The sequence below is a fragment of the Hypanus sabinus genome, chromosome 29, assembly GCF_030144855.1.
Source record: "Hypanus sabinus isolate sHypSab1 chromosome 29, sHypSab1.hap1, whole genome shotgun sequence".
Classification (NCBI taxonomy): Eukaryota; Metazoa; Chordata; class Chondrichthyes; order Myliobatiformes; family Dasyatidae; genus Hypanus; species Hypanus sabinus.
The window spans coordinates 12,204,246-12,219,561 of NC_082734.1; the positions used below are offsets into that span (position 1 = coordinate 12,204,246).

Consider the following 15,316-nt stretch of genomic DNA (forward strand, 5'->3'; position numbering starts at 1 on the left):
AAAATTTGTGAAGCTCTACTTTTAAAGCAAGTCAACACTGGCCATGCCACCCAAGTATATATCTGACCAAAGTTTCAGTTCTGAAATACGACAAATTCAGTTTAGAATTAGTATACTGCTCATGTACTATCCTACCTGTTTAACACAAAAGAAAACAAGAGCAAATTTATTATTCCTCAAGTGAAGTTGCCATTACATTTGCAAAAGCAAATGTTCCTAATAGCGTCAAAGAAACACTTCTCTGATATATAACTGAATGAGTTAAAGTTGCATCTGAATCAGGGGTTGGAAGGCTCAAGTTCCACCCAAGAGCCTGGAACACAAATGATCGGGGTGACACTCCAATGCAATACTATCAGTATGATACATGGAACTGAAGCCTTATCTGCACTCAAGTGGAAACAAGAAATCCCATGGCATTATCTAGGAAAAAGATCAGGTGTTGTCCCTGGGGTCTTGACCAAGTGACCATCAATCATACTCGTGAACAGATTGCCCAGTGTTTATCGCATGCTGTTTCTGTCAATTCAAAGCTGGCACGTGGAACACAAAATAACTGGAGTTTGTAGGGAAAAAATAAATGCAACTGATTTTCTTTAAAAATGATAAAGAAAAGCTACAAATTCAGCTAATTTAAAACAAAAGAAGATAACTGAAGATCGTGTGTTTCAAAGTATCTACCAAAATCTGAGAGTGCAGCTCATTTTGGTTTGTGACCTAGCTGATAAAGGTATTACCTTGTTCTGAATGAAGCTGAAGACACATATGTATTCCACTCTTCAGTTTGTGAAGGAACTTGTACCAGTCAGGCATGCATGGGGATTCATTGCTCCCAGATTTGGAGCAAAAAATCAAGGATGGAAAGTGGAGCACAAAACAAAAATTCAAAAGGGCTCCAACCAGTTGTTTTATTTGGCAACTATCAATTAAGTTTCTTGTGTAGAGGTAGAAGATAAAGAAAATTTTATTAGGCATTATAGTGTGTGTGGATGGATCACTAGGAAGTTTGCAATGAAGGTATCAAAACTAATCTCCACTCCAACAGACCTTCTTAAAGCAGGCTGGCCTACCTTCCTAAGTGTAGGACCAAGGATTTTCAAGGAAATAGCATGGGAACTGTAGGGTGGAAACAGCATTAAATAACATGGTTTTATGTACACTTAACGTCAGACTGCAAACTTGTTAGTGTGTATTATAAGTTGTGGATGCAAACAATCCTCTTAAAATTCTGCAGCAGTGGCAATTGAATTGCTCACTATTCATCTTGGATTATCTAACTTTACAAGAAAAACAATATTTTAATGTAAATATATCAATAATTAAGCATGCATAAAATGCACTGTAAAGGAATATATTAAATTATTCAATTCAATACAAATTGCAAGTGTGTTATATAGATTACTCATGTGGGCAGTTTTCCTAATACAAATCTAGCAGTAAGATTGTGGATTTTCAACATGTCTTCCTTCTACCACAAATTGAACACCACCGAATCAAAGAATTATAGTTCTGACAAATTGAGCTGAAACATTAACTCTGCTATCTTTCCACAGAAGCTGCCTGACTTGTTGAGCATTCCCAGAATTTTCTGTCACTAAGGTTCTGGTAAGGGGACAAATAGAAAATTACATGGAAAAAAACACAATAGAATAGGAAATAGCGAATGATAACTGAAGCCTGCCATAAAAGAGCAGAACGTACAAAGCTTAGTACAATTCCAATGAGCATCAGTAGAGGTTTGGATGTATCTGAATACACCATGTAGCAAGGTCAGAGAAGTAATGGCATAAATTACTGGGTACAATCTAAAAGCCAGTCTAGAGGCATGGTTGCATATTAACAAAGGTTGGGAATACAAAATTCTGCATTTATTTTTAAGATGATTTAGGCAAAAGACTTGGGAGTCAAGGCTGAACTGAAAAACAGGAAAGGGCAGAAAAAAATGATGAGTGTTGTATATAGGTTCTCCAAACTATAGGAAATGCAGGGAATTAGGAAATTGGACATACATGTACAATAACCATGGACAAGTTTCGATCCAGAAACAGTGCAAACCAAATAATCTCTGTAGATTAAAAACTGTTCAATGATTAAAAATAGGCTATTTTTGATTTAGTACTGTGTAATGACAAAGTGTTGATCTGATGGCTAATGGACCATTTAGAGAGCAGTGATCATAATGTGAGAAATTTCATATTAAAAAAATTGAAAGTGATTTACTTAAATCTGAAACTGGAGACATAATTCTGATTAAACCCAAACTAAGGTGACACCGGGTATGAACTAGCCGGTAGATGTATATGGGGAATCTACATTAAGTAGTATGACTGTAAACAATGCCTAACAGTAAAAGAATCATTGAACATTTTACTAGTAACATATACTTATGACAAAAAAATAGGAAAAGTAGTTAATCCATGGATATTAAGAAAGGCAAAGATAAATATGAAAAGGTAAAAGACAATGTCTTCAAAGGACAGCTGGGAACATTTCCTGTGCTAGGACATTGATAAGAAATGGAAAGAAGAATGAAAGGATACTATTACACATCAAAACATAAGCAAGAGCTTCTATAGATATGCAAAGAGGAAATCATGATGTGGGTTCCTCAGACGGAGACAGGAATATACAGGAGAATCAGAAAATGGGAGAGAAAGAAATCTTTAATGACCATCTTCACCAAAGACACAGAAAATAATAAATTAATTCAAGGTCCAGAGTGAACAATGAGCAAAGAAGCTAACATTAATATGTCATATTAATTAACATTAATATTATTAATAATAAATTTATTTATTTCCAGCATCTGCAGATTCACTTGTGTTGCCATATGTCCAATACTATTTTGTCACTGATGAGACTGAAGGCCAATAAATTCCCAGGCCCTGATGATTCTGCATCAAAAGGGTTTGAACAAGATGGCAATGGAAATGGACGACAACTGGTATATCCATTATAATCTCATAAAACTGATATGATGCCTCAGTTTGGACAGCAGCAAAGAGGCCCCTGTTGTTCTAGAAGGGGTGGGAGAAAGAAAAAAGGAAACCCAGGAAACAGACAAGTTAGCTTGAGAAAGGCAGAAGGGAAAAAATGTCTGAATTTATTATCAAAGGGATGATTACAGAGTATTTACTACTACTACTAATAGGATTGAACAGAATTAACATGGACTTACAGAAGGGATATAACGTTTGTCAAATGCACCAATTTTTTTTGAGGCGTTAACTAGCAGTACAGGAAAGAGTGAATCAGTTGATGTGATGCACTTAGATTTTTTTAAAAAATCCCTTGAAAAGGTAGCGAACAAGAGATAAATAAAAAAATTAAAGTGCACTGTGTAAAGGATAATTCACTGATCTGGATCAAGGATTAGTTAATGTAAATAGATTTTTATTTGTGCTGTGAGGATATTACTGGTGGGATGTCACTGAAATCTATTCAATAGCCCCAGTGCTCATTTCAATGATGTTGATGAGGGAATCAAAGTTTGCCAACAATACAAAGTTAGGTAGTAACAGCATTGCTTCTGAGGGACGCACAAAGGCATTCAGGGATTTCAGAACAGGCAAGGATATGTTAGATGTAATGTGGAAAATTGCTAGGTCATAATTTATGCAAAAAAAGAAAGAATGAATATTACTTTTAAATGACAAAAGTGTGTTTGTACTCACAAGAACTTGGAGGTCCTTGTATATGGACTACTTCAAGTTAACGGAGAAGTACAACAAACAAATTGGAAGACAACAGCATATTGGACTTTATTTCCATTTTATAGGGTCCTGGTGGGAATGATTTGCACAGGTTGGATCTGAGGAAGGATAAAGGAAATGAAGCTTCTTTAAAGCAGGGGTTCCCAACTTTGGGTCTATGAACCCCTCAGTTAATAGTTAGGAACCCTTGCTTTAAAGTGATTCTTTAGCTGGTGAGCTTTCTGTACTGAGATCCTTAAGAGTAGGAAAATGAGAGATGATCAAACTGAAACATACAGAATTACTGGAAGCAGCAGTGGTACAGCTAGGAGTATGCTGCCTCATGGCTCCAATGACGTAGGTTCAATCCTGACCTCTGGTGCTGTCCGTGTTCTGTTTGGATTTTCTCCCAGTGAGCTTCCTCCAGTTGTTCTGGCTTTCACCCACATCCCAAGAATATGTGGGTTGGCAATATTTCCCTTGGTGATGCTGCTTTAGAACCTGGATGACCGCCTCAATTTAAGAATTTGGCCATTCAAGACCAAGAGGGTAAGTTATTTTTACTTAAACATGGAGGAAGGTGAATCTTTGGAAATCAATACCCAAGAGCTCAGTCACGAATATATTCAAAGAATGATACAAGATATGGGATTAGTAGAGAGAAGTGGCACTGAGGTAAGATAGCAATGACAATGAACGGTGGAACAGGCACAAAGAATTGGTACAAGTAATCTAGCCCTACTATTTCTAATATTCTTATTTTATGCTTTGCATGATCTATTAAAATATTTCATTTTCACTCTTATTTTAAGCACTAGATTTACTATTTCCTAAAAATTAGTGTTCTGAAGGGCTATTTGGCCCCCTAACATTTTTATGTACCATTTCACAATTTCCTATTCTGGTATTGAGCAACTTGCTGGGAAAGAGAGAACAATATGAATTTTCACCCAAATGAACAGATGCCCCCCAAAAATATATAATTGGCAATCAGCATATCCTAAAACAAAAAAAAAACTAAACATATTCATCTTTCTTTGTTAAGTGTATATGCATTTGAAAACTAGACAAAACCAGGTACCAACGAAAAAATATTTTCCTCTCTGTGATTTATTATGCCACATCCCACGCAGATAACCTGCAGCTACTAAGCCAATCAGCCTGAATCATTAATTTCAATTACATAAATTTCAAAAGTGATTCCTAAATTGACACTAAAATTATTTTAACATAAGCAGATTTTAGATCTTTAATGTATTACAAGGTATGAACTGTTCAGAGTATTAAGTGCAGGGGAAAAAAATTCTTTATTCACATAATGCTATCCCAATGACAATGAAATGTTTCCTTTTTTACTAGAATTTTCCGTGCAGTTTGCTCCCATTTGGAAAGGTTATACTTCATAATGTCTTAACTTCTCATGTATCGACATTGTTTAATATTGTCCATTTTTCCTGCCGAACCTAGAGAGGCATCCGCAGGCAGTTCAACTGCAAGAGAGACACAAGTGCCTTACTCAATTGAAGTACACATGCATTTCCAGCATGGAACACTGAGAAACAAATCAGGAGTGAGAACTATGGCATCTTATTTGCTTTCTCTATCATTCATAAGGCTGATACTTGGAATTTCTATTGTGCCTGTAAAGCATTGGGGTATAATGACATAGATTTAACTGCAGTTTCTATATTTATACAAGCTTCATAGTTTATACAAATCTTTTTAAAGAATCTCAGTGCTTTAAGGTCAGAATTAAAAGTCACCTTGTGTTGGTTGAAATTAATTCAGTTACTACCTTTGTCAATTCAGACTATTAGTGGAATATTTCAAATGAACATGAATTAAAAATGACAAAGTGGAATAATGGCTTTACTGAATTTCTGGAATTAAGAAGATCAGAATGGATGACATTCATTTAAAAAATATTAATTGGTACAGCCAACAACTCATCTCAAATTAAAATCTTTCATATATTGTAAAAAAATATTTAATAACTCCAGCTTTAGACATACTGTGTGCAGAGATGGCAGAACATTTTTTTTTGCTAATTCTGGTTTCTTCCATTAAGAATCTGCAGGCTCTTTCAGGAATATCGTATAAAATCTGATCCAAATCACATTCCCTATGCTGCAAAAGCCATTGCTGTTCTTTGTGTAATTGATATAATAACATTAGGTGTGAGGTATTCAATAAAAAGTACAAAAAAAACCCCAATACACAGCATTCACCAAAAATAATGAAATTATATTAAATTAAATCTACGCTGAAAGAGGTCAATAGCCTTGGTCTGAATTATCACTCTTAATTATGTCTCATGTATGTATATATATTTTAATTCCCCAGCTGACTCCTTTTGTTTGCTAAGGATCAGAAGGGAGGGCCTACACCCACTTGCTCTAATTTAAATTCAGACACTCGACAGGTAAATTAAGTTAGGAAGAAAATCAAAGAAATTATCAAATCAACTCAATATTACACACGTTTCAGAATCAATGACTACAATTTTAACCCTAAAATATGAATATGAAGATGGGAGCTGCTGCACTCTTAAAATTATTTGATCCACTACCAGTAAAATGGATTCACAGTGAAAAGCTGTTTTTGGTTTATTATGGCTTCCTACACCTCTGTTAAACAGAGCTGCTGGAAAAGCAGAGAATAGCATACACGTACTAAAATGAGAAGCAAATTCGGCATGCATAGAGTTAAATATCCTGTGCTTTGTCTCGATTACTGCAGTATACAGACAAGGAGAAAGGATTCTTTAAATAAATAGACGGCCGAACCTCGGTTTTACACAGGACAAGAACATATGTATTTTTTACTCTATCAGTCAGGTTAGTCAATTCAAATGATTTCACAGCGTTTAGTAATGTGATCACATGAACTGATTTAGATTTTTAAAAATGACTTGATTTTCTGATGGATTTTGCGAGTCTTGATGCCCGAGAATATGGGAAACACAAGGAATGCAAGCAGCCTCCCTGAAAACCAACAGAAAGCACAGAACACGGCAGACAATAGAAGCAATGATTCATTCTGTACAAATAAAAACTGCACGGCACAGGCACATGGTTCAGCTCACTTTCTACAAACATTTAGAGACAACAGCGGCTAAAAGCGCTAAGATATACCTGTGAAACCATCGTCTTCCTCTCCATAAACCAAGCAAACCAAATGTGAGTAATTCCTGATTCAGCTTGACTTTGAGACACAGATTGCACAGATTGGCCCCTCTCTTTCCTCTCCTGTTATCTCCCCCACAGCAACTCCCAGATCTTGGCCAGATGGCTCGTGCGGGCTCCGCCTTGCATGCCACGGGCTATTAATCACAACTAGCCACTCCCCCACCAACCATTCCACACCCCCACCCCCGGTCTCCGAACCTGATACCTGATCCTCACAAAAAGAAAAAGCAGGAAAGCCAACCCAAATGTCTGCACTCTCCCAGCACTCCCTGAGGTGAATTAAGACGACATTTCTAACACGCAGCTGCTTATAATGCCAAGCCCAGATATGTTAGATTTAACTTCTTACTAACCTTCTACGGGAAAACACATTTGCTTTTTTCATTTAAGTGCATTAATTTTCTTCCTTCCTCCAAAGTCATAAAACAGAACTCTGTTCATTGAAAATCCCCCCTCATAAATATGTGTCTGAATCCCTTGCCTTTTTTTTCTTTCACACCTACATTTAGGTGTAAATATCTAATAGCAAATATTTCAGTGGACCAATATACTGAGGCAATGTCACAAACCATGCAAGTCATTAAAAAGTACTCAAACAAAGAACAGCTCTCCAAAGCACCTCATTGATGCCCACTTAAATAGAATGGACAGCTTTAGACTGCTAAACAAGACACTGATTATCAAATCCAAACTCACAAAAGCATTGAAGAGACACTAAAGGAAAAAAATTGTTTTCTCACCTCCATGAGGTGAAAGGATGCATGAAAGGGATGGGGGGGGGGTGGGGGGAGAGGAGGAGAAAGATGGCTGTTGGTGATGATAGTTTATTTCTGCTTACTCATAAAATAATGAGCATATTTACTTTGCACAAGTTCTACATTTACAATCCATTGATTAATTGCTTTTAAGAGTCACATCTGAATCTATAAAAGAGAGAAACAGGTTTTGTAACTTTCTCTTCTGGGTGTTTCCACTTATTAACATATGACAATGTTCTATTTAACTACTGTTGTTTCAGATAATCCTGCATTCAAAACACACAATTTGAATTAATTTAGCAATATTTAAAATTGTTTCATTAGAAATTTCAGACTTAATTTAACAGTGAGCACACATGTTGGTCTACATTCGGCATGGGGAAGTTTTCAGAAACTAATTTAACCCCCTGCTTGATGGGTATCAAGAGGTCATGTCAAGTAGAATTATTTTTTTTATTGAGACAATCAATTAATGTAGTTTTATATGGACTTCCCAAAGGCTTTAAATAATATTTTTCCATAAGAATATTAACTTATGTATGGAAACAAACTACTGTACAATAGGCCTTGACAAATGTCTATGTCAGGATGCTGTTTATTGACTTAAAGCTCAGCATTCAACACCATTAATTCTACAAACTGATTGAAAAGCTCCAGAACCTGGGCCTCTGTGCCTCCATCTGCAGCTGGATCCTCGATTTCCTAACGGAAAGACCACAATCTGTGAACTAGAAACAACATCTCTTCTTCACTGATAATCAACACTGGCACACCTCAGGGATGTGTGCATTAGCCCACTGCTCTACTCTCCCTACACCCATGATGTGCGCCTCGGCACAGCTCAAATGCAATCTATAAATTTGCAGATGATACACTGTTGACAGAATCTTAGCTGGAGATGAGAGGGTGTACAGGAGCAAGCTATATCATTTAGTTGAGTGGTATTGCTGCAACAACCTTGCACACAACGTCGGAAAGACAAGAACTGATTGTTGACTTCAGAAAGGATAAGAGAAGGGAACACATGAAGAAAGTAAGCAATTTCAAGTCCCTGGGTGTCCACATCTCTGAGGACCTAACCTGGCCCCAACATATTGATACAGCAATAAAGAAAGCAAGACAGTGGCTATATTTCATTAGGAGTTTGAAGAGATTTGATAAGTCACCTAAAACACTCACAAATTTCTACTGACGTACATGGAGAACATTCTAACTGACTGAATCACTGTCTGGTATGGGGGGAGGGGAGGGGGCTACTGCACAGGATCGAAGCAAGCTGCAGGGAGTTGTAAAATTATGGGCATCATGGGCACTAGGATTCAAAATGGGGCAATTCACTTAATTTACTGATTACATTATTTAGTTTAGTGCAGTACAACCAAGTCTGCAATGGCACAAAAAATTATGACATTCTAAATGTTCTGGTTGGCAGCATAAATTATAGACAGGAATAAACTGATCTAGCGAAGCAAGTAAAATATGGCAAATGCATTTCAATGCAGGCAAGTTAATTATTTTGAATCAATACAAAAAAGTGAAAAGCTAGTAGAAATTCAAAAAAGATTTAAGAATCTATGCATGGAAATGAAATAAGAATCAGGCTAATTTCTAAATCTCTTTGGATAGCCTGATGCAGTTTCAAACTGAAACACTGACAATTCCTTCACCACCCCCACACCTGCACAGCTGCTGCTCAACCTACTGAGGTCCTCCAGGAAATTGTTTATTGCTATAGCTCCCTGATTTGAGCAAATCTGTGACTGCTTGCAGTTCTAAGCATCAAACTCTAGAACAGGCATGGGCAAACTACGGCCCGGGGGCCATATGCGGCCCGTTAAGCTTTTTAATCCAGCCCGCAGAACTTGATGAAATTATATTAATAAACCTTGTTAACGTTTTTCCCCGCAATTCTGGCGTTTTCCCAATAGATGACGCTCTCTATATACATTGACCTTTGTTGAGGTGCAGCGTATTACTCCACATTTGCGCTTTACTCTTTGTTCGGCTCGACCTATTTGTGTAAACAGGCGTTCAGCGTCATGAACATCAACAAAGCCAGCCCACAGATCCAAATTAACTGACCAACACCTCAGATCCATCCTGAGAATCGCCACAACAAAACTAAATCCAGACTTTGATGCGCTGGCTAAAAAGGGAGACCAACAACACTGAAATTAAAAATAAGTTTCTTCGTTGTGTTATGTAAAAAATGCGTTTGAAAATATTTTTTTCAATAAGCCTTCCATGTTACATGTCATTTCTGTTAAGTGATGGACATGAGTAGTGCGCAGGTGCACGTACGTTCTCAAAATAAAAAATGTGCTCCAGATCAAATAACGCGCTCCGCATACTGGCGCGCTGTCACTGTTCTGTCCTTGTGCTGGTCGTTGTTGAGTTTTGGCACAGAGGACAATTGAATAAGAAGGAGCAGGACAAGTAGACCTGCATCTCCTACCATTTTTGAAATAAAGACAGTCAGGAGGAGAGTGATGATGATAATATCTTGAAGGATAACAGAATTTTCAGTGCTTTAAAATAATAACTGTTACTATTATAAAAAGCTGTATTTTATTCATTTAATTTTCAGTGTTTTAAAAGTCATTTCAATAAACAGCTAAATACCATGGGACTTCAAAGACAGATATTTTGTTGTAATGCATTTGTTCATTTTCAATTGAAATTAAAGCAAATGTTTTCTACTTATCCCATGATATTTTATTTTCTCTTATGAGGTGTATTACCAAAACACTCCGTCCATCTGCTCCTGGTCCGGCCCCCCTTTCAAATTTTAGAACCCTTTGTGGCCCACAAGTCAAAAAGTTTGCCCACCCCTGCTCTAGAATATAATAAACTCCAAGGACTGGATTCTGATCAGTGATTACTTTAATATTCTGCTTCTTGAAATACTGAAGTTTAACATATAATTCGATTACCGTATTTTGATATAAAAGGAACTGAAAGGGTAAGTGGAAAATTTGCCCACTGGTTTGATGCCTGCAAGGCAGGGAGAAAAAACAATTCAGACAGGTCACTCAATACACAAATTACAGCAAGCCTGATCCAACTTCCAATGAGATTATGTAGATTTTTCTCCTCAAATCCACTTTTACATGATTCCCATAAACTTTGGTTTCTTCAGAGTCTAAAAACATTGATCTCATAAAGAACGCAGTCGATGACCAAGCACCCACTGCTTTCAAAGGCAAAGAATTCCAAACTTTCACAACCTGTCACCATCAGTAAGAAAAGAAATTTCTTCTCATCCCTGTCCAACAAGGTCTTCTTCAGGCCAAAGCATCAAACAACAGGTGTCAATCCAGTTAATTATTTTTAATGCAAGAATAAATGTTTTGCAAGCCAAATGTTACTTTCTTCACAGAATGTGGAATACCACTAGCAGCCTTGTATTTACTGCCCATCTCTAATGGCACCTGGGAAACTTATTGTGAGCTGCATCCTGCAAGTGATGCTGTCCTGTTGGTGAAGGTACAGTCACAGTATCATTGATTAAGCAGTCTCAGGACCAGGTCTCAGCAATGAATGAATGGTGATACATTTTCAATCTGGAGATAGTTTTTAAAAAATTTGTCCTTGGTGAATAATCTTGAGTTTGAGAGATACTGTCAAATCCACCAAGCAGTTTACAGTTTGCCAGTGGTGAAAGTATAGCAAGTTCTGGATGGTGGATAGGATACTAACCAAGTGGAATACTTATTCCAAGACAGTATTAAGCTTTGAAATACTGCAGAATATTGGTAGCTCAGATTGGCTATTTAGAAATTTAGTTGATTGCTGAGCTTGGCAATGGTATATGAACCCCGATGGAGAAAAGAGAAACAATGACGTCAACAATCAACAAATTGCCGGTAATCTTCAGGATCTGGACAGCGAAACAAACATTTCCAACAGATCTCCCTCAAAGCTAGCCAATCAGAATCTTCTACTGCTAAACCGTTCACAGTATTTTGAACCAGCCAACCAGATCATAATATCTAATCAATATCCATTCTGCCCTGCAGGAGTATATAAGCTAGAATGCTAAGGAGAGAACACCCTCAAGTGCACACTGATATAGAGTCATGTAGCAATGGAAACGGGTCCTCTGGCCCACCAAATCTATGCTAACTATCCAAGCACTCATTTCCAGTAAATCTCCACTGATCCCACTTTATTCTCCTCATATTCCAATCAACTCTCCCTAGATTTTAACCACTCACCTGCATTCTAGAGGCAATTTACAGTGGCCAATTAACTACCACCGCCCACATCTTCAGAATGTCTGTGATTTCCACACAGTCACAGAACAGCAGTAGAAGTCAGAATAAACTCAGGTCACTGGCACTGTGGGGCAGGTGGTTTTCTAAGGAGTTACACACATACAGGCAAATGCAAAATATTTCACTACACATCCTGCTGAAATCAGAAGTTTTACTTATCAGAAGGCAAGTTACCTATAACAGGACATCCAAGTTACTTGTTTGTTCTTGTATCCAAGCGGTCCAATTAAGTTTTAGATCAATGCCAAACCCCAAAATCTTGATAGTAGGTGATTCAACAATAGTGATACCATTGAATATCAGGCATGGGTCACAAGATACTCTTTTGTTGAAAATGTCAATATTGTTCGTCATTCATCAGCTCATGCCCCAACTACTGCCTAAGCCTTGTTGCATGACAGTTTAGCCTACTTCATTCAGTGAAGGTGTGAACAGAATTGAACACAAGAGGAGGATCCTCATTTACAAGTTTCTGATAGAATGAGGATTATTGATGAAAGCATTGCAATATTATTGGATTCCAGGTGCCACCATGAGAAAATGAAACATCCATAACGATCATCTGCAAGCTGCAACTCCAGCCAGTGTAAAGTATTCCAACTGTCTTCCTTTGACTTTAGTTTTACCATTTTTTGAAATGACATGGAGTGAATCCAATTGTCAGAATACTGGCTTCTATGATGCCAGAAATTTTGGGAGGATGGATTATTCAACATAGTAGGTCTTTGGAGTTAAACAGTCCTTTGATCTTCTTTGGTACTCACAGATGGGCTATGCAACAAGTGATGATTCACAGTATTGGAATCACTTACTCATTATTTAGTTAATTGTGCTTCACTATACAAAAATCGATACGAGAGGCTTGCAGACATTTAATCTGATCATTTGTTTGTGAGATTACTAAAGTCTATCCATTGCTATTTTTGTTTAGTATATGTGGCTCTGCATTCTGGTAACAAAGAATTCACAGCCATTTTTAAAAGAAGATACAGTTGGTGATACTGCAGCATGTCCTTCTACATTTCTCAATGAACCAGACTTGGGCCCAAAGATGCATATTAATGAAAGATATACCAGACCCAGGAGATTACAGATTGCAGATGGATGCAATTGTACTACTGTATATAGCTCCCAGTACCTCATAGATCATCAGTTTTTGAGCTGCTAAATCTATTTTGAAATAGTCATTTCACCATGATCAGTTAGTCCATACAGAATGATGGAGGTAGTCCTTGAGTGAGGGCAGGCTTTTGTATCAAGTATTAAGCAGTGATTGCTCCTACAATAGTTATTTATAGATGGTCTTGCAAAAGGTAAATGGGTGAATAGTTTAAGCAGATTTTTCCCCTGTTTATTTGCTATAAACTTTCATGGTTTGTTTGGCTTGGTATGTGTGGTTACTCTTTGCAACGGATATTGAAGTCCCATCTGGAATAGACGCTGTGCCCCTACCATTCTCAAGTTCATCACCTTAATGATGATGGTATATGGTAATCAGGTTTCCTTTCCTATGTTTGGCCTGAATGTACAAAACTTCTTGAGCTAGGCATTAAAGAAAATCAGGGCATTCCTCCCTATCCTGCTGCTGGGATAGGATGATCTCAGTAACTGTGAAGGAGGGTAGAATATGAACTTCATGTAATGATTTCAAGGGTGCAACCATATTCTTTGCTGTATTGAACTTTGTTCAACGAGATTACAGGACAGTCCCCAATATAGACAACAGTCCCCAATATAGACATCAGTCCCCAGACATTTATAAGGAGGATTTTTCAAGGTTAACTGTCCTGATAATGACTAAGCCATGTCCAAAACTGATGCCTTTGGCAATGCTGGGTATTTGTGGTTTTATTCTTCCTTCTGTTTTAACACAACATTGTTTTTAAAAACAGTGGCTTCCAATCCTATTATTTAAAAATCATGCACATTGCTAACAGACTGCGTCTGGTTACAGGAAGCCTATTAGTAGCAGAAATCATACATTAATGAATACAGCAGTTTCATAGTCACAAAAATCATTCCATTAACTGAATTTGATTTCCCCCCATTTCTGTGTTAGGGTTTGAACTTGCATCTCCAATTTGCTCATCCAAATCTTTAGATGATCAATGCAGCAATTTAAACACCGTACCAACACTCCTCAATTATGGATATGATGCCAAGTGAATGGAGTTAGAATTCATCTCAGCCATGACTCTACTGACTCAGTTCAACCATACCATCAATTACCATGCCACACAAGGAATTCTTTAATGAGTGATGGGTGGTCCTTTTGCGGAAGGGGGAGGGGAGGAGGGTCCTTTGGGTTTTTCTGTCATTCATTCTGTTTTTCTCCCCCCTCTGTTTTGTGGATGTCTGCGAAGTGTAAGGATTTCAGGTTGTATACTGTATACACTCTCTGATTTTATTCAACACTAGAGATTTGAAATGACCATTACACACAAAAGCAATAGTTAACTGTCTCTCACACATGGGATAACATATGGGAATATATATGGGAATCTAATATGGGAAAACATTAACATGCAGATATCCTTTGGAAGGTAAATTTGTAATTTTATTATGTTTATTTCTTTAAGATAACCGTGTCCTTTCTCAATTTAAGATCACCTATGAAGGTCACTTTGAATATTAAATGCTACACTTGTCCATTTTTCAAATTTAGTGTTTCCAAGACCAATAGCTATAAATACTAGCAGGGGAACTTTGGGCATTGCTATTCTAAGCGGGTTAGCCCAATTCACAATTAACGTCAACTGGGAAAAGAATTACACTATTCATACCACAAAAAGAGTGAAAGAATGCACTAAAGCAGGTCTGCAGTGTTCTTGACAACATGAATACTTCCAATACATAGTAGTTACAATTATAATAAATTCCACCATTGTGAAAGTATTGTAAACTTCTAAGTAGAGGGGACTGCTGTGCTTACTTCATAATGGCACTTACGTGCTGGAGCCGGGAAAGATCCTTCGAAATTATAACACTGAGGAAATTAAAGTTGCTGACCCTCTCTACCTCTGATTCTCCTGAAGAGAACTGGCTCATGGATCTCTGGTTTCCTCCTCCTGAAGTCAATAATCAGCTCCTCGGTCTTGCAGACATTTAAGTGAGAGATTGTTGTTGTGACACCACTCAGCTAGATTTTCAATCTGCCTCCTATATGCTGATTTATTACAACCTTTTATTCAGCCAATTACAGTGGTGTCATCAGTTATGCTTACCCTCCCAGTCATAAATAGAAGGTGAAGAGTGCAGGTAGGGTCATAGCACAAGGAGTTTTTGAGGTCTAGGTCTTGAAGCTTATTGATTAGTTTTGAGGAGATGATAGTATTGAATGCTGAACAGTAGTTAATGAAGTCCTGATGTATGCATCTTCGCTGTCCAGTCACTCCAGGGTT

The 15,316-nt window shown here is 37.4% G+C and overlaps 1 protein-coding gene across 7 annotated transcripts in view; it reads right to left on the reverse strand.

Moving 5' to 3' along the window:
- LOC132382991 (RNA binding protein fox-1 homolog 2-like) overlaps positions 1 to 15,316 on the reverse strand; it is a 277,209-nt gene that overhangs the window by 96,943 nt on the left and 164,950 nt on the right. The window contains exon 1 of one of the 7 annotated variants that reach the window (XM_059953645.1): positions 6,827 to 6,954. The exons of the other annotated variants lie outside the window; for them this stretch is intronic. Coding sequence (XP_059809628.1) covers positions 6,827 to 6,853 — 27 coding nt within the window. The 5' untranslated portion in view covers positions 6,854 to 6,954. Of the gene's footprint in view, positions 1 to 6,826; positions 6,955 to 15,316 lie in introns of those variants that run through there. 7 annotated transcript variants of the gene reach the window in all.